This window comes from Eremothecium cymbalariae, chromosome 4, assembly GCF_000235365.1.
Source record: "Eremothecium cymbalariae DBVPG#7215 chromosome 4, complete sequence".
Lineage (NCBI taxonomy): Eukaryota > Fungi > Ascomycota > Saccharomycetes > Saccharomycetales > Saccharomycetaceae > Eremothecium > Eremothecium cymbalariae.
In genome coordinates, this window is record NC_016452.1 from 113,538 (window position 1) to 133,050 (window position 19,513).

The 19,513-nt window shown below is 44.6% G+C and overlaps 7 protein-coding genes and 1 further gene across 7 annotated transcripts; 4 read left to right on the top strand and 4 right to left on the bottom strand.

Annotated features, from left to right (window-relative positions):
• Positions 1 to 912: 912 nt before the first annotated feature.
• CYT1 (ubiquinol--cytochrome-c reductase catalytic subunit CYT1) lies at positions 913 to 1,806 on the bottom strand (the record flags this gene model as incomplete). The annotated part of the gene is made up of 1 exon (XM_003645903.1): positions 913 to 1,806. One exon carries the CDS (start codon positions 1,804 to 1,806, stop codon positions 913 to 915), a length of 894 nt encoding a protein of 297 aa, XP_003645951.1.
• Positions 1,807 to 2,402: 596 nt separating this feature from the next.
• On the top strand, positions 2,403 to 2,993 carry YNG1 (Yng1p; the record flags this gene model as incomplete). The annotated part of the gene is made up of 1 exon (XM_003645904.1): positions 2,403 to 2,993. The coding sequence occupies one exon, from the start codon at positions 2,403 to 2,405 to the stop codon at positions 2,991 to 2,993; it is 591 nt and encodes a 196-aa protein (XP_003645952.1).
• A 140-nt stretch (positions 2,994 to 3,133) lies between these two features.
• On the bottom strand, positions 3,134 to 4,297 carry RPL3 (60S ribosomal protein uL3; the record flags this gene model as incomplete). Its single annotated transcript, XM_003645905.1, has 1 exon — positions 3,134 to 4,297. One exon carries the CDS (start codon positions 4,295 to 4,297, stop codon positions 3,134 to 3,136), a length of 1,164 nt encoding a protein of 387 aa, XP_003645953.1.
• Positions 4,298 to 5,868: 1,571 nt separating this feature from the next.
• Positions 5,869 to 6,891, bottom strand: CKA2 (casein kinase 2 catalytic subunit CKA2; the record flags this gene model as incomplete). Its single annotated transcript, XM_003645906.1, has 1 exon — positions 5,869 to 6,891. The coding sequence occupies one exon, from the start codon at positions 6,889 to 6,891 to the stop codon at positions 5,869 to 5,871; it is 1,023 nt and encodes a 340-aa protein (XP_003645954.1).
• Positions 6,892 to 7,172: 281 nt separating this feature from the next.
• SLD7 (Sld7p) lies at positions 7,173 to 8,174 on the top strand (the record flags this gene model as incomplete). Its single annotated transcript, XM_003645907.1, has 1 exon — positions 7,173 to 8,174. One exon carries the CDS (start codon positions 7,173 to 7,175, stop codon positions 8,172 to 8,174), a length of 1,002 nt encoding a protein of 333 aa, XP_003645955.1.
• Positions 8,175 to 8,415: 241 nt separating this feature from the next.
• On the top strand, positions 8,416 to 9,771 carry LPL1 (putative hydrolase; the record flags this gene model as incomplete). The annotated part of the gene is made up of 1 exon (XM_003645908.1): positions 8,416 to 9,771. The coding sequence occupies one exon, from the start codon at positions 8,416 to 8,418 to the stop codon at positions 9,769 to 9,771; it is 1,356 nt and encodes a 451-aa protein (XP_003645956.1).
• Positions 9,772 to 9,874: 103 nt separating this feature from the next.
• On the bottom strand, positions 9,875 to 10,372 carry Ecym_4059 (the record flags this gene model as incomplete).
• Positions 10,373 to 11,589: 1,217 nt separating this feature from the next.
• HKR1 (Hkr1p) lies at positions 11,590 to 18,195 on the top strand (the record flags this gene model as incomplete). The annotated part of the gene is made up of 1 exon (XM_003645909.1): positions 11,590 to 18,195. The coding sequence occupies one exon, from the start codon at positions 11,590 to 11,592 to the stop codon at positions 18,193 to 18,195; it is 6,606 nt and encodes a 2,201-aa protein (XP_003645957.1).
• Positions 18,196 to 19,513: the final 1,318 nt, after the last annotated feature.

Sequence of the window (19,513 nt, forward strand, 5' to 3'; positions counted from 1 at the left end):
GTTAGGCCCATTAACGGATGCCAAGGAAGCAGGCGGAAGGAATAGAAAGTAGGAAACAGTAGGTTTTGCTTGCTATGGTTCGACGAACGAGTATTGAAGGGGATGAGGACGGTATGGTAGCGTCCCCAGGATCATAAAGCAGTGGGCTCATCAAAGGACTATTCACAATAAGATTTTTATAGTTGCGTGTACGTAGTATAAAAAGGGAAGGTGAGGTATGTATATATATAGTGTTTTAGGTTCTATTTTACTTGGTTACTATCCCCTACTAATAAATAATATAAAAACAAAAACGTAGACGTTATTGACAGAAGGGAGATGGGGGTCGGGGGTCTTAAAAGGGAGAAGTTGTACGGTAGAGGATGCAGGATAAGGAGAGGGGAAAGGAGAATATTTAGTTTTAGACATGCAGTCATGATGCTACAACGATCAGAATATCGGTAATAAATACACAAAGGAGAAGAGATATGGGGACAAACAATCAAAATAAAAAACATTAAGGAATGTGGTGGGGCAGAAAAAAGCCGGCATGAAATGCATCCAATTTTGTGCAGCTGTTAACAATGTCTCTGATATGCATCTTTGGCCTTTATAGGTCTTTTTACTACTTTGCTTCCTCTCCTTCTGCTTTCCGAATCCTCCCGATTCTGACATGAAATATGAATGTACCTAAGAGTGGTAGGCAATGCCCGCTCGTAGAATTAGGTTCCTCTCTTAAAATAATCTGGTCTCTTTGGATCATAACGGCATCAAAAGATGGTAAGTAGTATTATTATTGGCTTCTAGAGTTTTGTCAAAAGTAAAAAGAAAAAATAAATAAAAAAGAATACTCTGTGGGTTCTCTTAACGTTTCATATAAATATTGAATAAATAGACAAAAACGGAATGCGATCAAATGATGGTCCAGTTGTTTTATTTCTTTGGAGGATTGAAGACAAATTTTCTGCTCTTCAAGGAGGACCACTTGAACTTCTTAACCCAGACAGACAATAGGTACAACGAAGATAGGATGATGATAGCTTTTAGACCCAGTCTCTTTCTCTCGTCGTGTTCAGGTTCCGCACACCACTGCAAGAATGTAGAGACATCCTTAGCCATCTGAGAGGTGGTTGCTGGCGTGCCATCTTCATATTCAACCAAGTCATCGAACAAGACTCTACCCATTGCAATGGAGCCACCTGGGAAGTAAGGATTGTAATTGGAGCCTGGAGGAAGCTGTACACCGGCGGGAGGATCATCCGGGTAACCAGTCAAAAGGGCAAAGATGTAATCGGCACCACCGTGTCTTGCCTTGACAATCAAGGATAAATCTGGGGGTAATGCACCTTGGTTCGCAGCTCTGGCGGCTTGTTCGTTTGGATAAGGACCTGGAATGTAGTCTGCCAACTTACCTGGTCTCTTTCTAGGGTTACCTTGCTCATCGGGCTCGTTGTCGTACTCGAATTCCTCGGCCATCTCTCTGACCTCGGCATTGGTATGAGATACACCGACAAGCGTTCTCCACGCAACACGATCAAGCGAGTGGCACGCAGCACACACCTCACGGTAAACCTGGTAACCACGTCTGATTGAAGCATGGTCAAATGTCTGAAGCGGACCATTGTGCGACCATCCGTAAGCTGGAGGATGCAACCCATGCTCCGCCGCAGTCATAGCATCCGCTGTTAACGAATCAGCGTAAAGAGCTGCAGTCGCAGTAATTCCCGTCACCACTGCTCCACCAGCCATTAAATTCTTTGCCAGCGGAGTGCGGAAGAATGTTTTATTCGTGGCACGTTTAGCGGCAGACGATAATTGACTAAACATCGCAAAAGTAGGAATTTTATTGTGTGAAGAAAAAAAATATGACAGATTGAGTACGTTGGTTTCAGCTAATTTCTTCCCTGGGTATAGAATAGTCAGTACAATCCAAAAACCAACCTTTGTGAGAGAGCTGAAGCACTATTTGAGAATTTACCTGTGATATAGGCGAAAGAAAGTGCGAAAACTTTGTTCAACTTTTCGGTCGGGATTATCGATCTTACGCTGAAGACCAAAAAATGGTTTAAAAGCACACATCGTTAGTAGTGATTTAGAATACCCAGGAATTCAAATAATGACATCTGATTGGCCAGAGAACTCTTACGAGGTGCACGGATGCAGATGATTTCGTAAGCAATTATATAGTCGACCCAAATTCACGTTGTGCTCCAATTATATTGTCGGCAGAAAAGTACGTTGGCGAACCTCGCGGATTTTCTCGTTGTCCTTCGTTGCCAGCTTCCCCCTCTCACCTCCCTTTATACTGTTGATCAGCGCGATGCTTATAAGGTTCAGTGCCAGATACAAATCAATTCAAGTCTATCGGGTTGGCACCGAAGGTATTATAAGCAGTGAGAGGTTTATTTTGGCAGGCAGGTAGCATGGACGATGTACGATACAGCTTTCTTAATACACTAGACCACCTGCCATGCGAAATCATTCGCACGCTGTGGACGATCCAAAGCTTGGAATTGCAAGGCGGTCGGTGCAAGGAATTTCTCAATGAGGCAAAATACCTGCGGCAGCTTGTGAAGCAACATCGCAAGAAGCTGGAACAGCAGCTGGAGGAGCTTCGGGAGTTGGCAAGCGTGAGTAAGCGGTACCAGGAACACATTAATTCACTGCCGCAGGTGGTAGGATCTGGCAGAGCGAAGAGACCCCTGAAGATCCGGATTAATCTAAAGAAGTCACAGTTGCTGGAGAAGCAGCGCGTAAGTAAGCAGGGGCAGGGGCAGCGTCAAGGGCAGGAGCAATGGGGTACAGCGGATAAGACTGTGCAAGAGGATGTGTACTGTGTATGCCGAGATATCTCCTACGGTCCGATGATTGCATGTGACAATAAGCAGTGTGCAGTGGAGTGGTTCCACTATCCTTGTGTTGGGCTGCGGACGGCCCCACGAGGAAATGCTAAATGGTTTTGCAGCGACAAGTGTCGGAAACAAACCGCAGCTAGCAGTAGCAAGACGAAGTGAGTTGGTTTATGTGTATAAAACATAATAAGGACGAATGTACGTCTATTGGCAAAAAATAGTCTATTTAATTGGAGAAACGATCAAGTAGATAACTAAAAAACACCAAAAGGTGGAAGTCGGTACTAACGGCATGTGGTAAATTACAAGTCCTTCTTCAAGGTACCCATGAAGGCGTGCTTTTCAGCTGGGGTTTGGAATCTACCCTTACCGAACTTGGAGGCAGTGTCAATCCACTTCAAGGTAACCTCTTCAATAGCCTTTCTGGAAGTGTTGGTGTACAAGGATTTTCTCAAGGTGACAACTCTCTTTCTGGTACCTGGAATAGAACCCTTAACCATGACGAAGTCGTTGTTAACAGCACCGTAGTGGACGAAACCACCCATAGGGGTGATGGTCTTCTTGGTTCTGTCAAACTCAGTCGCAGCGTTACCTTCGTCATCGCCCTTACCGATTCTGTAGATCTTGTGGTTGATGGAGGTTCTGTGGTGGTAACCATTTTGACCAGCTCTGGCAACGGTCCACATGACGTGGGCAGGATGCCAAGCACCAATACAAGCAACCTTTCTCAAACCTCTGTGAGTCTTTCTTGGTAGCTTCTTAGTACCCCATCTGTGAGTAACACCCTCGAAACCGTGACCCTTGGTGACAGCAACAACGTCAATCATCTCATTCTGTTCGAAAACAGAGTCAACGGAGACAGTCTTCTCAAAGTGCTCTCTAGCCCAGTCAACCTTCTCAGAAATAGAGCCACCGTTCAATTGGATTTCAGCCAAGTGTGCCCTCTTTTGGGCCAATGGGGTCTTTCTGATTTGAGTATGAGCCAAAACTCTGATGACAGTAGCGTACTTCTTCATTCTAGCCAATTCCTTCTCAACAGCAGTACCGTCTTGAGCGTACTTGGCAGAGTATTTAGTGAAAGCCTTCTTCTTAGACTTATACCAGTTCTTGTAGAATCTTCTCTTTAGATCGTCAGACAAGTGCTCAGCCCAAACAGTGGTCAAGGATCTCAAACCTCTTGGAGTCTCAACGTAACCGACAACACCAACAACAACGACTGGTGGTGTGTCAACAACAGTAACAGCCTCAACAATCTCTCTCTTGTGGAACTTGGAACCTGGTCTGTCCAAGTCTCTAACAATAGTGGTCATACCAGCCTTGTAACCCAAGAAGGAAGTCAAAGCAACTGGCTTAGACTTGTCGTCCTTTGGGAAGGACTTGACTCTACCTCTGATGGAGGCAGCTCTCTTTCTTGGCAAGAAACCTAAATGACCGTGACGTGGTGCTTCGTACTTTCTGTGAGACATCTCTTATGATTATAAGTTTTCGATAGTTTCTCAAATACTAAATCTGATGATATATTTCAACTATAATAGTAGAGAATTCTGATTAATAAAACTTTTTAACACTCTTTATACTTCTGCTAATTTTCCAACGACAATGGTTTGAGATCCAAAAGAGTGAAAATTTTTCACGTCCACGTTTCTTTTTATAATATACGTATATAATGATCGAGATCTCGAGAAACCCAAAACCGTTATTTTGGTTGGTTTTCGATAATACATGCATATTATACCTTAATTAGGTTATGTAGAAGCATATTTAAGCTCCCCTGGGTGGAATTTGGTAGCAGGATGCAAGGAAGCTGAAGCTGGAAGAATCTTCTATGATTCTTGTCTATATTGTAGCGTAAAATGTTTTTCTTTGTGGAATGGCTTGTCGATAAGTCCGCCAATAGACTTGGTGACGGACATAAATCTATTCAAGCTTGTATGAGGTCTGACGATCAATATATAGGTATATTGTTTGTATGTTGGCTGGTTTGCAGACTAACTGGAGTGTTGAGCGGAAGCGACTATCTTTATATGGGGTTTCATATGCAAGGTCAGTGTTGGCGATGACGATGAACCGTAACAAGATGGCTATTAGTATTGAGAAGCTGCTGTTGATGCAGCATACATTGGTATTTTCTGGATAATTTTGAGAATTTAGAATTTGCAATTAATTGTATCCTTTTAGGCGTTTCGTTTAAGCGGAGGGCTGGTGCGATGGGGATGTCGGACGTCGGATGAAATCCATTAAAGTTTAATTGGGATACAAACAATGATATAAACAGTTCCATGCGTTGCCAAGCCCTTGAACTAAGGCGAGGGCTAAGTTGTGCCAAAACTAGATGGAATTGGAGAAATGATACATACTTCAAGAAGTGTAACTGCAGTGAGGGGAGGTTGCTAGGTTTTTTGAGATAGGAGTGACACTGACAGTGACAGCGACAACGACAACGCTCATTGCATAGTTTTAAAGAAATCACACCATCACCGAGGTTTTTACAGGCACTGAAACTTGCAACAGAAGGAATGCACAACTCGATCTGACAATGTAGCGAAACTTTATTATAAACGATTGGGTGTTTTGGGAAGCGCCTGCAACTGCTGTCACATTACGATTTTGTTTTGATTCTTAACATCAATCAGGGGGGATTTGGATTTGTGTCGTTTAGTGAAGGCTAACAGCTTTCGCTAATCAATGTAAATACTTCTTCTATATTTATATATATTTATATATAAATATACTTGTAACCGTGAGTGCATTCTTTTTCTACTGCATCTGCTTTCTTTCGTCGTGAAACCATATCATCGGATTAAGCGATGAGTAGTGATATCAAACTATATCGGTTAGCACGGATGAAATGACGGGATAGGAGGAGAGGGAGCGATAGTAGTATACTACTGGATAGATAAACAAAAATAGAACAAAATAGACATTATAAGAATTAAATTGATTTGTTTTTTACAATCTGTTCTCTCTCTTCCAGGGTATACACTCTACTGTGGAAAATCTATTATTCTGATAATATGTGGGCAAGTTGTTACAGAGTTCACTGGGAGAATTGCTTTTGGAAGAACTCATGCGCCATAGCCTCTTTAGCAGTTAAACGTTTTTGGTGGTCATAGCGCAGCAAATGATCAATTAGGTCAACGATTGCCGGAATAGCTAAGGGGGTATCATTTGATATGAAGTAATTCCAAGGTTTTGGCTCAAAGTCCTTCATTATGTTATCGTATTCATGAGGTAGTGTCAGACCATAATGGTCCAAGTAGGCAAGCAGTTGTTTGGTACCAAGAACCCTCGCGATTTTAACCAGCTGATCTGGGTTAGTGCTGCCTTTGAAAAAAGGCTCCTTCTTGAAAACGATGGCCGCAAGCATGCATCCCACGGACCAGAGGTCTAACGAGTAATCATACTGATTAAGGTTTACAAGCAGCTCTGGGCCTTTGTGGTAGCGAGAAGCTACACGCACGTTGTAATCGACACCTGGATGATAAAACTCAGCAAGGCCCCAGTCGATAAGACGCAACTTACGTTCTGTAGGATCTATCATAACGTTCTGAGGCTTAACATCCCTGTGCATAATTCCCATCGAATGACAGTAATCCAAAGCAATCAACAGCTGCTTGAAGTAGTATTGGATATCTGATAGCGTAAACGCAGGATATAACGTCCGGAAATCAACATTCTTGACCTCTTCAAAAATTAAAGCTGGAATCTTCGACCCAGGATCCTGTACAATATCGAACAACCCAATCACATTCGGACCCCCAGTCAAATTCGTCAAAATCTTCAGCTCTCGATAGATCTTTTTCATCTTCACTGGCTTTAGAACCTTAATGACGCATGGATGATCATTCACAATACTTTTCCCTCTGAAAACCTCCGAATACTTGCCACGTCCAATCTTATTTATAATCTCATAATTGTTTATCTTGCCCCAGTCAATTGTCACACCTTGCTCATAATCCCAGTATTCTTGAGGCCGTTGACTACATGCATCCTGATACACACGCGCAACTGAGTATACACGTGAACTCTTTTGGTTTAGCGTAGAAGGTGGTAGTGACATCGCTTCCCTATTTTATCTAACCTTTCGCTTTTAAATACCTGCCTCTCAACCCTAGACCCTCTGAAATCCCTTATAGACCTTCTACTTTTGCTTCTGTTGCAACTATTGATGGTGATAATAGTTGGTTTTCGCCACAAAGTAAACCTTTTCCCACTTTGAAGAACTTTTCTCCAGGCGGAAATGGCTTTTCACAAGTTTTCTCGGCTGCGGCCAGAAAAATTGTACACGTGACTATCTTCAGTACATTGATTAACTTAGATCTGGAGCAATTAAACCAAGTTATGACGAGTACTTGGGGCAAATGGGCGGTGCTGGAGATTGCTGTTGGACAGGGGGTTACAGTGCGGGACGTACAGCTATGGCGAGAGTCTGCTGTTACAGAGGACAGCGACACGAGTGGTACCATGGGCGGAGTTGAGATAGGGTTAATTGCAGGCAGGTTTATAGGCAGCATTAATGTAGAGAAACTGCCAGTGTGGGTGAATAAGACGGGAACCTACCGCTGCTATAGTGAGAGTTGGACTACGTGCTCGTTCTTCAGGGCTAAGCTCCTGCGGAGACGTCACAAGTACAGGGGTCTTGTAGTGGAACTATCCGGTAGGAATGGGGCAGCTAAGGAATATGTGGTGTTTTACAAGCAATTGGGCGCAGATGCGCAGCTTCGGGTGTGTTGCAGTAATCTTGATTTGTCAGTAAAACGACGACTGGACCGCAAGCTTGTTGTTACGTTTGCAACAGCTGCTGCGACTGCTACTACTACCGCCGGCAATGCAGATGCAGCAGATGCAGCAGCAGCAGCAGCAGCCGTGACGGGGCCAACACCGACCTCCGAGCCTGCATCTTCGCTGCCAGCGATAACAATTTCCGCTACTACTGCCACTGCCACTACTGCTACCACTACCACTACCACCCCAGACGCTGAAGAATCCTCCACGCTGTCGCCGCAGCAGCCACAGGAGCCACAACAAACTTCATCGTTGGTGCACATCGACACTGTCATACACCGCACACAGCTCAAACGTACACAATCGTCCATCAAACTGCATAGCCTGTTACGCAAAAACGATCACAAGCAACAATTCGTCTCCCGCCTCTCACAATGTATCTTGGGAGGGCTGCGTCTGAGAAATATCCCTCACCCCCAGTACGAAAAGCTATACAAGATGACTTACGGCGCAAGCGAGTTTTCTTTTCGAAATGAACTAGCAACACAGCAAGAAATAACCTTTGAACAAATCCAAAATTGTGTAGAGATATTGCTAAAGCTCTTCACAAGGTCCTAGAGGAGGCCTTTGGTCCGGATATAAGATTTCCCTTTGAGTACAACCTTTTGGAGTATTGTTACAATGCCGTCATTTTCATGGTGTTATGGTGGTTTGTTCCATGAGACGTGATCATGTAGTGGTCCATTTACGTCTACCGCCGACTTCACGTGGACTTTTATATAAGTCCAAGAGGTGTTGCTGAGGCGGCCGCTACTACTGTCGTCAGCAGAGTGTCAACAGGGTATTAGTTGTTACAGTGATGAGTGATAGGGGCAAGCATTTGCTTGTGTTAGTACATGGCCTATGGGGGTCACACACACATATGGGTACGCTTAAGCAGTTGCTTGCGGAAACTTTTGCTGAGGACGACGAGTTCAATGAGGACGAGATACTGTTCTATTTGCCTCGTGAGAACGGTTATCTGAAGACGCTTCATGGGGTGGATTACATGGGGTACCAGGTGATTATTGAGTTGTGTGAATTTGTGAAGAATTATGGTGAGCGGCGGATAGGCAAGATTAGTTTTATTGGGTATTCGATGGGCGGGTTGGTATCGCGATATGTTATTGGGAAGATATTTACGGAGTGCAAGGAATTGTTTGGACACATGGAGCCTGTGTTCTATATGAGTTTTGCTACGCCCCACCTTGGTCTTGAGTTTTACACGTCGCAGGATCCCAATTCTAAGTCTCTGGTGATGGATGTGTTTTTAATGTTTTTACGGTTTATCGGGATGCACGCGTTGGGTCGCAGCGGCAGGCAGATGTTTTTGGCCTATGAGCAAGATGATACGTTGGTGAAGTTGACTGAGGGTGAATTTATCAAGCAGCTGGGCCGCTTCAAATACCGGATTGCGTTTGCAAATGTGAAGAATGATCGTACGGTGGCGTTTTACACGTCGTTTATCAGCGACTACGATCCCTTTATCGAGACTAATAACAAATTGTTATACAAATTTGATACGCAGCTCCCTACCAAAGGAGTTCTTGGTGTGAACCCCCGGATTGTGGATTTTGCCAATCTTGATCCTTCTGTGAAGTGCCCAAATAACCGCAAATTCCACCTGGTGTTGTTCTGGTGTGTAGTGTTCCTCTCTCTGGCGTTTACGGTGTTCCCCCTAGTTCTGGTGTTCAATCTGATGGCAACAATATATAGTTATGCGGTTACTATCGCCGAACAGTCCCAGATAGCCAAGGGTGATGGACGTCAGATTCTCAGGCAGAAATTGGGGTTGGAAAACAACAGTAACGTTACAACCGGTGCCGAGACATGTGAACCTGATACCGATTCGGCGGATGTCTCGGCTAGATGTCCTTCAGGAGAAAGCGAGTCCATCTCATGGAGCAGGTTTTTGGCGAAATATTCATCGAACACTCGTATAGGCAACAAATTTCGGAGATTGCCCTTTGATCCTAAACGCGCTAAAATGTTCGCCAATTTAAACAAGTTAACCTGGATCAGGATTCCCATTTACATCAAATCAATCAACTCCCATGACGGCATTGTCGTGAGAAACGGTCTCAAAGCATCTTCGACCATGAGTATCGCCTGTGCCTGCTTCACTGCCCATTTCACGAAGTACATATTATTACAAGAACAAAAAAGGGCCAAATAACGTGTGCCCAGAACAAAAGAAATATATATTTAAGTAAACGAACTACAGAATATAATGTGAAACCGACCGACCGACTAACTAGATCTCTCTCTTTTGTCCGGCCTTAGATCCATCTTCGTTCCGGGTCAGCTTTAAAAGCCAGGTATTCATCCCGGTTGAATAGCGACACTTCTGTCTCGTTACGGAGCCCCAACTCCGCAAGACTCCGCCGCGCGTCCTGGACATCTAGCACCCAGCCCTCGTCCTCCCCGTCGTGGTCAAAGTTGATCACGAGATTCACACCCTTCGAGCCCTGCGCATGCGTATATATCTTCATTGTATCATACGAGACAGTCCGGAAAGCTCGAAACGCCCCATTATTCTGGATACTTGTCAGAGCATCCCCAAAAAGATCCGCCGCCGTCTTCCGGTTCAGATCGTAGCCACGTAAAACCAGATTCTTCACGTTTCGATGGGGAAACGACTTGACAACTCGTACTGTCAACGTGGAAAGAGTTACTGTAATGAGCCGTTAGCGATGCGATCTCTCGACGAAAACTGTATAAAAAAGGCAAAAAACAAATGTCAACTTACAAACATCCACAGTGCTGCTACTCTCCATGCGTCGGTCCGCTGAACTGGGGCAATGGGGACTATTTACCATCTTTGTCTACACACACAATGCGTTTGCTCCAGGGACAGCTCCACATGCATAAGAGCTTCGGAAAGCCGTAGTAAGGCCATTGTTTCCTTTTTTCTTTGCGATAGATCCGGCCAGGGCCGCGACACATCCGGGCACGTGAGCACTCACGTGCCCGGTGAAAGTGAAACCTCTGCCGCAACAGCCTGCGGCGAACAGCACATCACACCAGGTATGCTGGCCAGCAATCCAAAACAGCCACCCCCACCACCACACCACCTTGCACCGTGTACCGGCCCCAGGCGTGCCGCCGTCTTGCTTCCAGGTATACAGCCTCACACAACCCAATACGTCCGCCACATACTGCACACAGGAATAGCGTGCTTACCCGGCCACAAAACCCGTACACCACACCGCGATCTCCAGCCCCGCCGCCGCGGTCTCATGCGGAAGAATGCAAGTGTGCGCAGACACTGCCACACTGCAGCGCTGCAGGAGCCGCCCGGAAGGGATTGACAAGGTTGCTGCTGTCCTTGCGGCACCATGCGTGCACCACTTATCTGCACACCGTGTATCACGTGACCCACTTCGCCCAAACAAACCACAAAAACACTGGGAGCCGCCACCACCGCGCGCTTACCCGGCGAACACGCAGGGCCGACGCACAGAAGAATGCCCAGACGGTTTCAAAAAGATAGATAAATAGCTTTTTGCTTCATAACAAGAATCTTATTGTCTGGTGCAATGTTCGACCAGCAAATATGCTAAATAAGCCAAGGTTATAAACAACAAACAACAAAAGAACCAACCACATTGAGTGTTGTGTTGTGTGTTTATACAACAGGAGATTTCGGGAAGATTTGCTAGAGATAGATAGAAAAGCAATAGGTTAGAAAATCTTTGCAAAAGTTGATTCAAGTTGGTGAGGATTAAGTACGGATAGTTTGTTTTTTATTTTAATTTTTTTTGTATTAATTATAGGTTGAGGAAGAAAGTGGAAAGACAGAGTGAAAGAGTTGAGAAAGTGAGAGAGAGCCAGAACAAGGTAGGACGCTGGTACAAGGATAAAGTTGGACTTGGAAAGTGAGCGTGACAGTGAACGTGAATTTGTCAAGAGGGGTTGTTTTTTATTGGTATTAGTTTTATTTTTTTCGGATAAAAAAAGAATTGAGTTGTGTTTTTTATTGTTATAGCTGTGGATGAGGATGTTGGGCAGCGGTTTCGCTCGTTTATTGAATATGGATTTGAGAGGGGGGTGGTTGGTTTTAGTTCTTCTAGTTTTCTGCCGGTGCGTTTGCGGTGCTGGGGAGGTGGTTCTGGGAGGGGGTGGTTCACCTGGAGGGTTAATTGCGGACAGCAAGATGATGGTATATGGCGCTGGTGTTGGTGGAGTACGATGTCCGTCGGCTGGAGAGACAGATATGTGTAGTTTGGGCGGTGTAATGGGGTTGGAAGAGGTGTGTAGTGATGCAAGGTATTCAAAGACGGTGCTATCTGCCAGGTCGAATACAGCTGCGGCTGCGGCTAGGGCCACGGCCGCGTCTGGCTTTGACCGATCTCCCCTTCGGCGACGAGACTCAGTGAACATGACGTCTTTGGATTCACCCGGTTTGCCGATAGTAGATGCAACGGAGGTGTCTGGTACTTCGATCGGTTTGAGTGTTGGGTGGCTGACATTTTCTGCTGCTTTTATGTCGATAACCTCTGCGCCCTCCGCGACCGTATCTCTCGAGGGTAGCATTGGGCTGGAAAGCTCTGTTTTCGATGCAGATTTATCTACAGATGGTGTGTCATTGTCTGTGACTGCGACAGTTGCTGCGACAGTTGCTGCGACGCAGAGTGCGAGTTTGGGGGATGTCCATGCGACAGCTTCAGTAAGTGGAGATATTTATGTTTCGGGGTTTGATTCTTCTGATCACCTGCAGTCAACTAGCATGTCATATTTCGTACCTACGTTGCTATCTCCTATTCCGTCAATATCTGCAAGTGTGGACCCATTCAGTTCTATGCAGCATTCTTCATTTTCAACGGCTGTAGACGTGAAAGACGTCACAGGGTCGCGCCTTTCTTCTGACCAGATATCACAGACTGCGTTTACATCTCCTGATCCGTTAGATATTTCAATGTCGCTCGGCGACCAGGAGAATACGTTTACGTTTTCAATACCGTCTGGTTCTGTTGCAGACCCAGTTCCAAGTACATCTTTTCCATCCGAATTTGTTACCTCACAAGACGCTCCATTAGACTTGAGTATGATTTCTGTCTCTACTGAATCTCAGTCTCTTCTTTTGTCAGCACCTTCAATGACGGATGTCTCAGATTACTCTATTAGTGCGACAGATATGACATTGGACCGTGAGTCAAGTGTACTTCTGACAACTCAGGCTTCTTTGTCATATACCCTTAGTGGACAAGACGACCGTTCGTTTACCATATCGAGAAGTTTGGGATCCATTTTCTCTGCTGGGGGTTCATTTTCCTTACCAAATGCTGCTGGTAGTACGATGATAACATCCGAGGGTAATCCGGGTTTATCTTTTTCTATTATGTCAAGAGATCTGCCGTCTACAAGCGGTATCTTGACAATATCATCACCATCATTAATTTCTTCAGGCCATACGTTGTCTTTATCTCCATCTCATGTATCAATATCCAGTTTATCGGTTGAGCCTCCGAGTTCCATAATACAATCTAGTTATATTCAGCCTAGCGCTTCTACTGTAAATACTGATACAGTGCAGGCAGACAGTTCTAATTCAATCTACAAGAGCCCAACCCCAAGTTTACCATCAGGTAGCCACGGGCCGCTATCTAGTTTCACTGGGACTATCCATACGACTGGAGTGACTCATTTGTCAGATGCGACCAGCCAACAATCTGCTCGAATAAGCACTGAGAACTCTCCTATGACTGAACAGACTCAGCCGTCAGATGCAAGTACTGGAACTAGTGGTGGGAACAGCCCCACGACTGAACAGACCCGGTCGCCAGCTGCGACTACTGGAACTAGTGGTGGGAATAACCCCACGACTGAACAGACCCAGTCGCCAGCTGCGACTACTGGAGCTAGTGGTGGGAACAGCCCCACGACTGAACAGACCCGGTCGCCAGCTCTGAGCACCCAACAATTTACGGCAGGAAGCACTGGAAACTCTCCCACGACTGAACAGACTCAGCCGTCAGATGCAAGTACTGGAGCTAGTGGTGGGAACAACCCCACGACTGAACAGACCCGGTCGCCAGCTGCGACTACTGGAACTAGTGGTGGGAATAACCCCACGACTGAACAGACCCGGTCGCCAGCTGCGACTACTGGAGCTAGTGGTGGGAACAGCCCCACGACTGAACAGACCCAGTCGCCAGCTGCGACTACTGGAGCTAGTGGTGGGAACAGCCCCACGACTGAACAGACCCGGTCGCCAGCTCTGAGCACCCAACAATTTACGGCAGGAAGCACTGGAAACTCTCCCACGACTGAACAGACTCAGCCGTCAGATGCAAGTACTGGAGCTAGTGGTGGGAACAACCCCACGACTGAACAGACCCGGTCGCCAGCTGCGACTACTGGAACTAGTGGTGGGAATAACCCCACGACTGAACAGACCCAGTCGCCAGCTGCGACTACTGGAGCTAGTGGTGGGAACAGCCCCACGACTGAACAGACCCGGTCGCCAGCTCTGAGCACCCAACAATTTACGGCAGGAAGCACTGGAAACTCTCCCACGACTGAACAGACTCAGCCGTCAGATGCAAGTACTGGAGCTAGTGGTGGGAACAACCCCACGACTGAACAGACCCGGTCGCCAGCTGCGACTACTGGAACTAGTGGTGGGAATAACCCCACGACTGAACAGACCCGGTCGCCAGCTGCGACTACTGGAGCTAGTGGTGGGAACAGCCCCACGACTGAACAGACCCAGTCGCCAGCTGCGACTACTGGAGCTAGTGGTGGGAACAGCCCCACGACTGAACAGACCCGGTCGCCAGCTCTGAGCACCCAACAATTTACGGCAGGAAGCACTGGAAACTCTCCCACGACTGAACAGACTCAGCCGTCAGATGCAAGTACTGGAGCTAGTGGTGGGAACAACCCCACGACTGAACAGACTCGATCGCCAGATGCTACTACCCAACAATCTATGGAAGGAAGCACTGGGAACACTCCTACGATCACTGGCTCGTTAACCGCTACATTTGAATCATCATCAGTGTCCGATCATGCTGCAGCCAGCTCAATATTAGTGTCTAGTAGCGCCGCCCCCCAAAGTCTTACTTCAAATACATTAGATGGCACAAGTCTATCTCCTATATCATTTGAACTATCCGGAAGTAGCCCTTCCACAATTTTGATGCGTGGTACACCTAGCATTACAGCAACCGGAGAATCTTGGAGTGATGTTAACTCTAGAAAGTTAACAAGTTCTGCCCAATTTCATGATTCTTCCTCAAGTCTTACAACGAGCAAGATATCTTTAGGTGATTTTCTTACTTTTTCTAGCCCTACTCCTCCATCGGCAGCCGACACTAGATATCCTTCTGAAACACGTGTGGAATCGTTATCATCCACTTATGCTAATTCAATTCAAGTTTTAACTTTGCTATCAGGCTTTACTACTAATGATGGTTATTCTGTTAGTGCATTGCCCGAATCCGCTTCTGATAGGGTTTTGACATCACAGCCCACCTCATTAACTATTACGGGTTTCAGTCAGCAAGTTTCTGGATCTATATCACCCATCCCTACTTCTAGAATCGAAACTTCAGGTTTATATTCACAAGCTAGTGTTTTTTCGGAGTCTGCAGAAACCTTTGGTTCAAATTCCATATATGGAGATAGCAGTGCTCCAAGTTCTACATCATCTAGCGAAACAGAGAATGCCTTTTCATCACAAAAAACAGCCTCATCAAATTTTGCTTCTGTTACAACGATCGTACCCATGACCTCAGATGCTGGCATGTCTTCGAGCAATATTATTTCTAAACAAGACACCATTTTCTCTCCCTCTACCACATCCTACATATCGTTGATATTATCTGAATCCTCTACTTCCACTTCAGTCGTTAACCCAGTTGGTGGAACAAATTCTCCGCTTGGTAGCAGTAATGTGGTCCCTTCCCCTTCATTTATTGCACCAAAAAGCAATCCATCTAGCACCTCAATTGATGAGAAAACTGGTTGGTTGCCTACTACAATTGTAACTGCTTCAATGCAGACTTCACCTAAGGAGTCAACCACTGTGGGATCTGCTGCAACTTATACGCTACCACGAGCAATAACTCCCGCCACCCCTGTTGCAAAACCGGATAACTACGATTTAATTACAATTGGATTTGTGCAAGGCCTGAATTATGCATTTCTGGTCTCAAACCCAGTTGCATCCGCGCAAATATTTTCTTTCCTACCACATCTCTTGAATTATCCATATATCGAAAATAAGGAAGCTTTGCTTCTTAGACATATAAATGAATCCAATAACAATATTTTGGGAAATCGTGGTTCTGTGTCAGGAAGTTATTTTAATATTTACGGCAATTTGTCCCTTGAGCATAAACATACTAATTCTACAGAACCGGTTAAAAGGAGACAGAATAATGAGGAAGATACTTCCGATGAACATGGATATTCTCAAATTGTTGTTAAACAAATTGTCCCATTCCTTTTGCAGGGAGCTGACTATACAGCCTCTGTGGCTGAAGTGTATTTCCCTTCAGAGGCGGTCACTAGTTTACGAAAAATGGTAGCTGATAAGAATTCGAAATTATACTTAAATCCGGTGGCAACGTTAAACCAATTAGCTTCACTTGTTGATCCTCGAATTCCAGTACTTACTATAACAAGCGGTTCGTCCCCTTCATTCTCCAACACAGATCCAGACCATTCTGGAGATACCAGTGGTTCGTCTAACAATAATTCTAGCGATCATAAAGGTGGGACTTTGGATTTGGGAGCACATAGACATATGTCTCCTGCAACAAGGAAGAGAATTCTGATTTTCTCGTTAGCCTTTAGTTTCGGAGTTCTCTTATGGATACTAATATTCCTCTTCCTGTTGAAGAGGTTGTACAAAGTTTCGAAGATTAGAAGCAAAATAGTCTTGAGAGAGAAGAGTATTCCAAATAATTTGGGGATTTCATATAATCATCAGTTTAACGACCGTTTAAGCGATTTGAAGACCGACGCATTTTATGACGGTGACCCAGAGCGGAATTTTAATTCACAGTCAACGAATAGCAGTAGTAATCATGATAGTGTCCCGGATTCGTTTACCGATGATGATATGATTGTTACGGGTGAAAACACTGTCTATAGTCTCAGTCAAGGTATAACATATCATATTGATGAAGAAGGAAATTATTATTATGCCCGAATCAACCCATTTAGCAATTCCTTCGAACCCGAAGCAGATATCATGTATCAAGAAAGTGGAGGTGAAACTATAAATATCAATGAGGCACAATACATGTCGTCTGGTATTGATCTGGAAGATATTGACCAAGAAGGTAATATTGAGATTTCAGAGTTAGAATTCCACCATCCTGAACTTTTAAGCCACCTTCAAAAAGATGATGGCATCATTGAACACTATAACAAAAATCAATACTACAATATGAGCACTATAGTCACAGAATCCTCAAACCCACAATGTAATACAGTTGGATTGTCTTCTGAACCTGGCATGTCTGTAAATGTTGAGGATTTATCCAATGAAAACTCTGTTGGTTTCATAAGACTCCACGGCAGTTCTTCAGATAACTACGATGATTATCTTTATGAAGGTGATGAAGATGATATAGAACTTGTAAATGATGATGCTATTGCGATACCCATTAGTACGTCTAGAGGATCTGTCACTCGTAGTTTAATTATCACAGAGCCAAGTGGTTTTAGATTGGGAGAGGTAGAAGCTATTGAAGAGATCATGCCTGAATGTGATGAATTTACTGATGCCGATTATGATAAAGACCCTACTGAAGATAGTAATGGCGACGAAAATGATGTTAGTGATATTATGGTTGAGGAATTTGACGCCTTAGATGAGGAGATGTACCGTCACCTATCTGTTATAAATAACAGGTACTACAGTAGCTCTAGTAATGTGGCTTCATTCCATGAAGGCTATTATGGTTATAGGTCAAATGCAGCTGTTGGTACGTCAACGTCTAAATCTTCCTCGGTTAACTATAACCCTACTGGTTCTAAATTTATGGCCCAACATCACACATATAATACTTCTACGATAAACAGCGGCTATACATCACGTTCAGGATATTTGCAGGTCCCTACAACTGTAAGCAATAATTACCCCACCCCCAATAATACTGAATTTAGCTCCGGTCATAATTCAGCATTGCTCTCTTCTCTCCTAAGCAAGACACAGAGACCTGCTTCCGCGTTTGACTTTGAAAACTGCCCCAATATTCTTGGCAGTTCACCACAAGTTTCTAATGTCGGCGCCCACAAAGGAGTGATGCACAGAAGGTCAAAAACAGAGGGTTCTGTAATTTCAGTTCCGAACAGGATGAGCTCTACTATGCATTGGGATTTTGAAAACACAGCTCCGGGAAGCACCACTTCACATGCCCTAAGGACGGAAGCTGGTGTCCTCAGGAAGAACTCTTCTGCACATGAAGTTGATCCATCCCTACATGCAACCAAGCCACATGGCTGGAAACATTTAGTACCTGGTGTACGTCACAGACAAGAATTAGAAACTCGTCGCAAGAAAGATGAGAAAATTAGCAAGTCCCAAATATCGGGGCCTATACATACCGCAAATTCATTAGGCTGGGGCATTACAAAGTAGAATTATTCTTCCCGATTTTTCATTGGAGGTTTTGTCCATGTATTATTAGTACAAACAAGAGTACAGCTCAACACGGGATATCCATTTCATTATACAACAAATCATTATTTCCCCTCCTCGATTCTAGTGCATACTCTGATCAATGTAATTTTATTAATCTTTCAGCATGTGTTGTCATGCCAATTCAATTCATCCCTAAAAGGTAGTTGGGTAGTCAGCCAAATGTCATGTGCGCTGCCATCCAACATTCCATATCTATGTATTCAATACCATACTTATTGACACTATATCTTAGTAGACTAATTTCTTTAACAATTTGTTCTATAAATGAATCTGTAACATTGAGACTGGCTATATATTATACTTTAGTCCATAATTTGTTAATATATATATATATTACCAGCGTGAGTCCAACTTTAGAGACCAAGTGTCTCAAGACAAACGTTCCGATCCATTAATATGCCTGGCCCTATTCCTCCATTGCCATCCGTGTATCTTACCTAGCTGCTTAACTGGGAACCACCCTAAAATAGAAAAGAATTCGACCTACACATATATATTCAACATCGAGCAAGCAGAAGCCCAGGTGGAATAACACCCCAGGTACCGCACATAAAGTTAATTGCAGCCAGGATACAGACGCATGACTCTAATCTGTAGATCCAAAAAGCGCATGTGTGGGCGTGTTATGTAGAAAACATACTCCCAATTAAACCATTCAGCAGATGCCAGTATGATGCTATGCTCGAGCATCTTAATCAATCTGAGTAAAGTCGACACAACTCCGCCATCCGATCAATCCTGTCAACAGCTGACATCCGATCACCTCATCGCCATCAGAGATCCGATCATCTTTTGAATCCCTCAACAAGCAAAAAGTATCCTTACTATGTATTTGAACCTATCTACACATCAATTCACAACAGACCAACCCCCCGCCCCCACTTCCTCAAAAACCGTCCCCTCCAAAAAGCCCATACCACACTGTATTGTGATCAGAGATGAACTGCGTTCTGACTTTGTATGGCCGTGGAAGGATATGACTGAACACTTCAATCATCAACGGCCCCTCTCTCCCGGAGCACGCATTTGAAAGCCTCTACTACTACATAATGGAAGAAACATATACCCTAAACAACTAGCATCGTGCTTGACCTGGAGCTGAAATGCCTAGATACATGTATCTAGGCATTTCAGCTCCAGGTTTCTTTACGTAGTTGTAGCACATTACTGCGGCAATTTTTAGTGCTGTATCGGAAAGTAGATGTAGGGGCTTTTTTCAACAGTTTCTGATATATTATTCCAATGTTATCCGAGT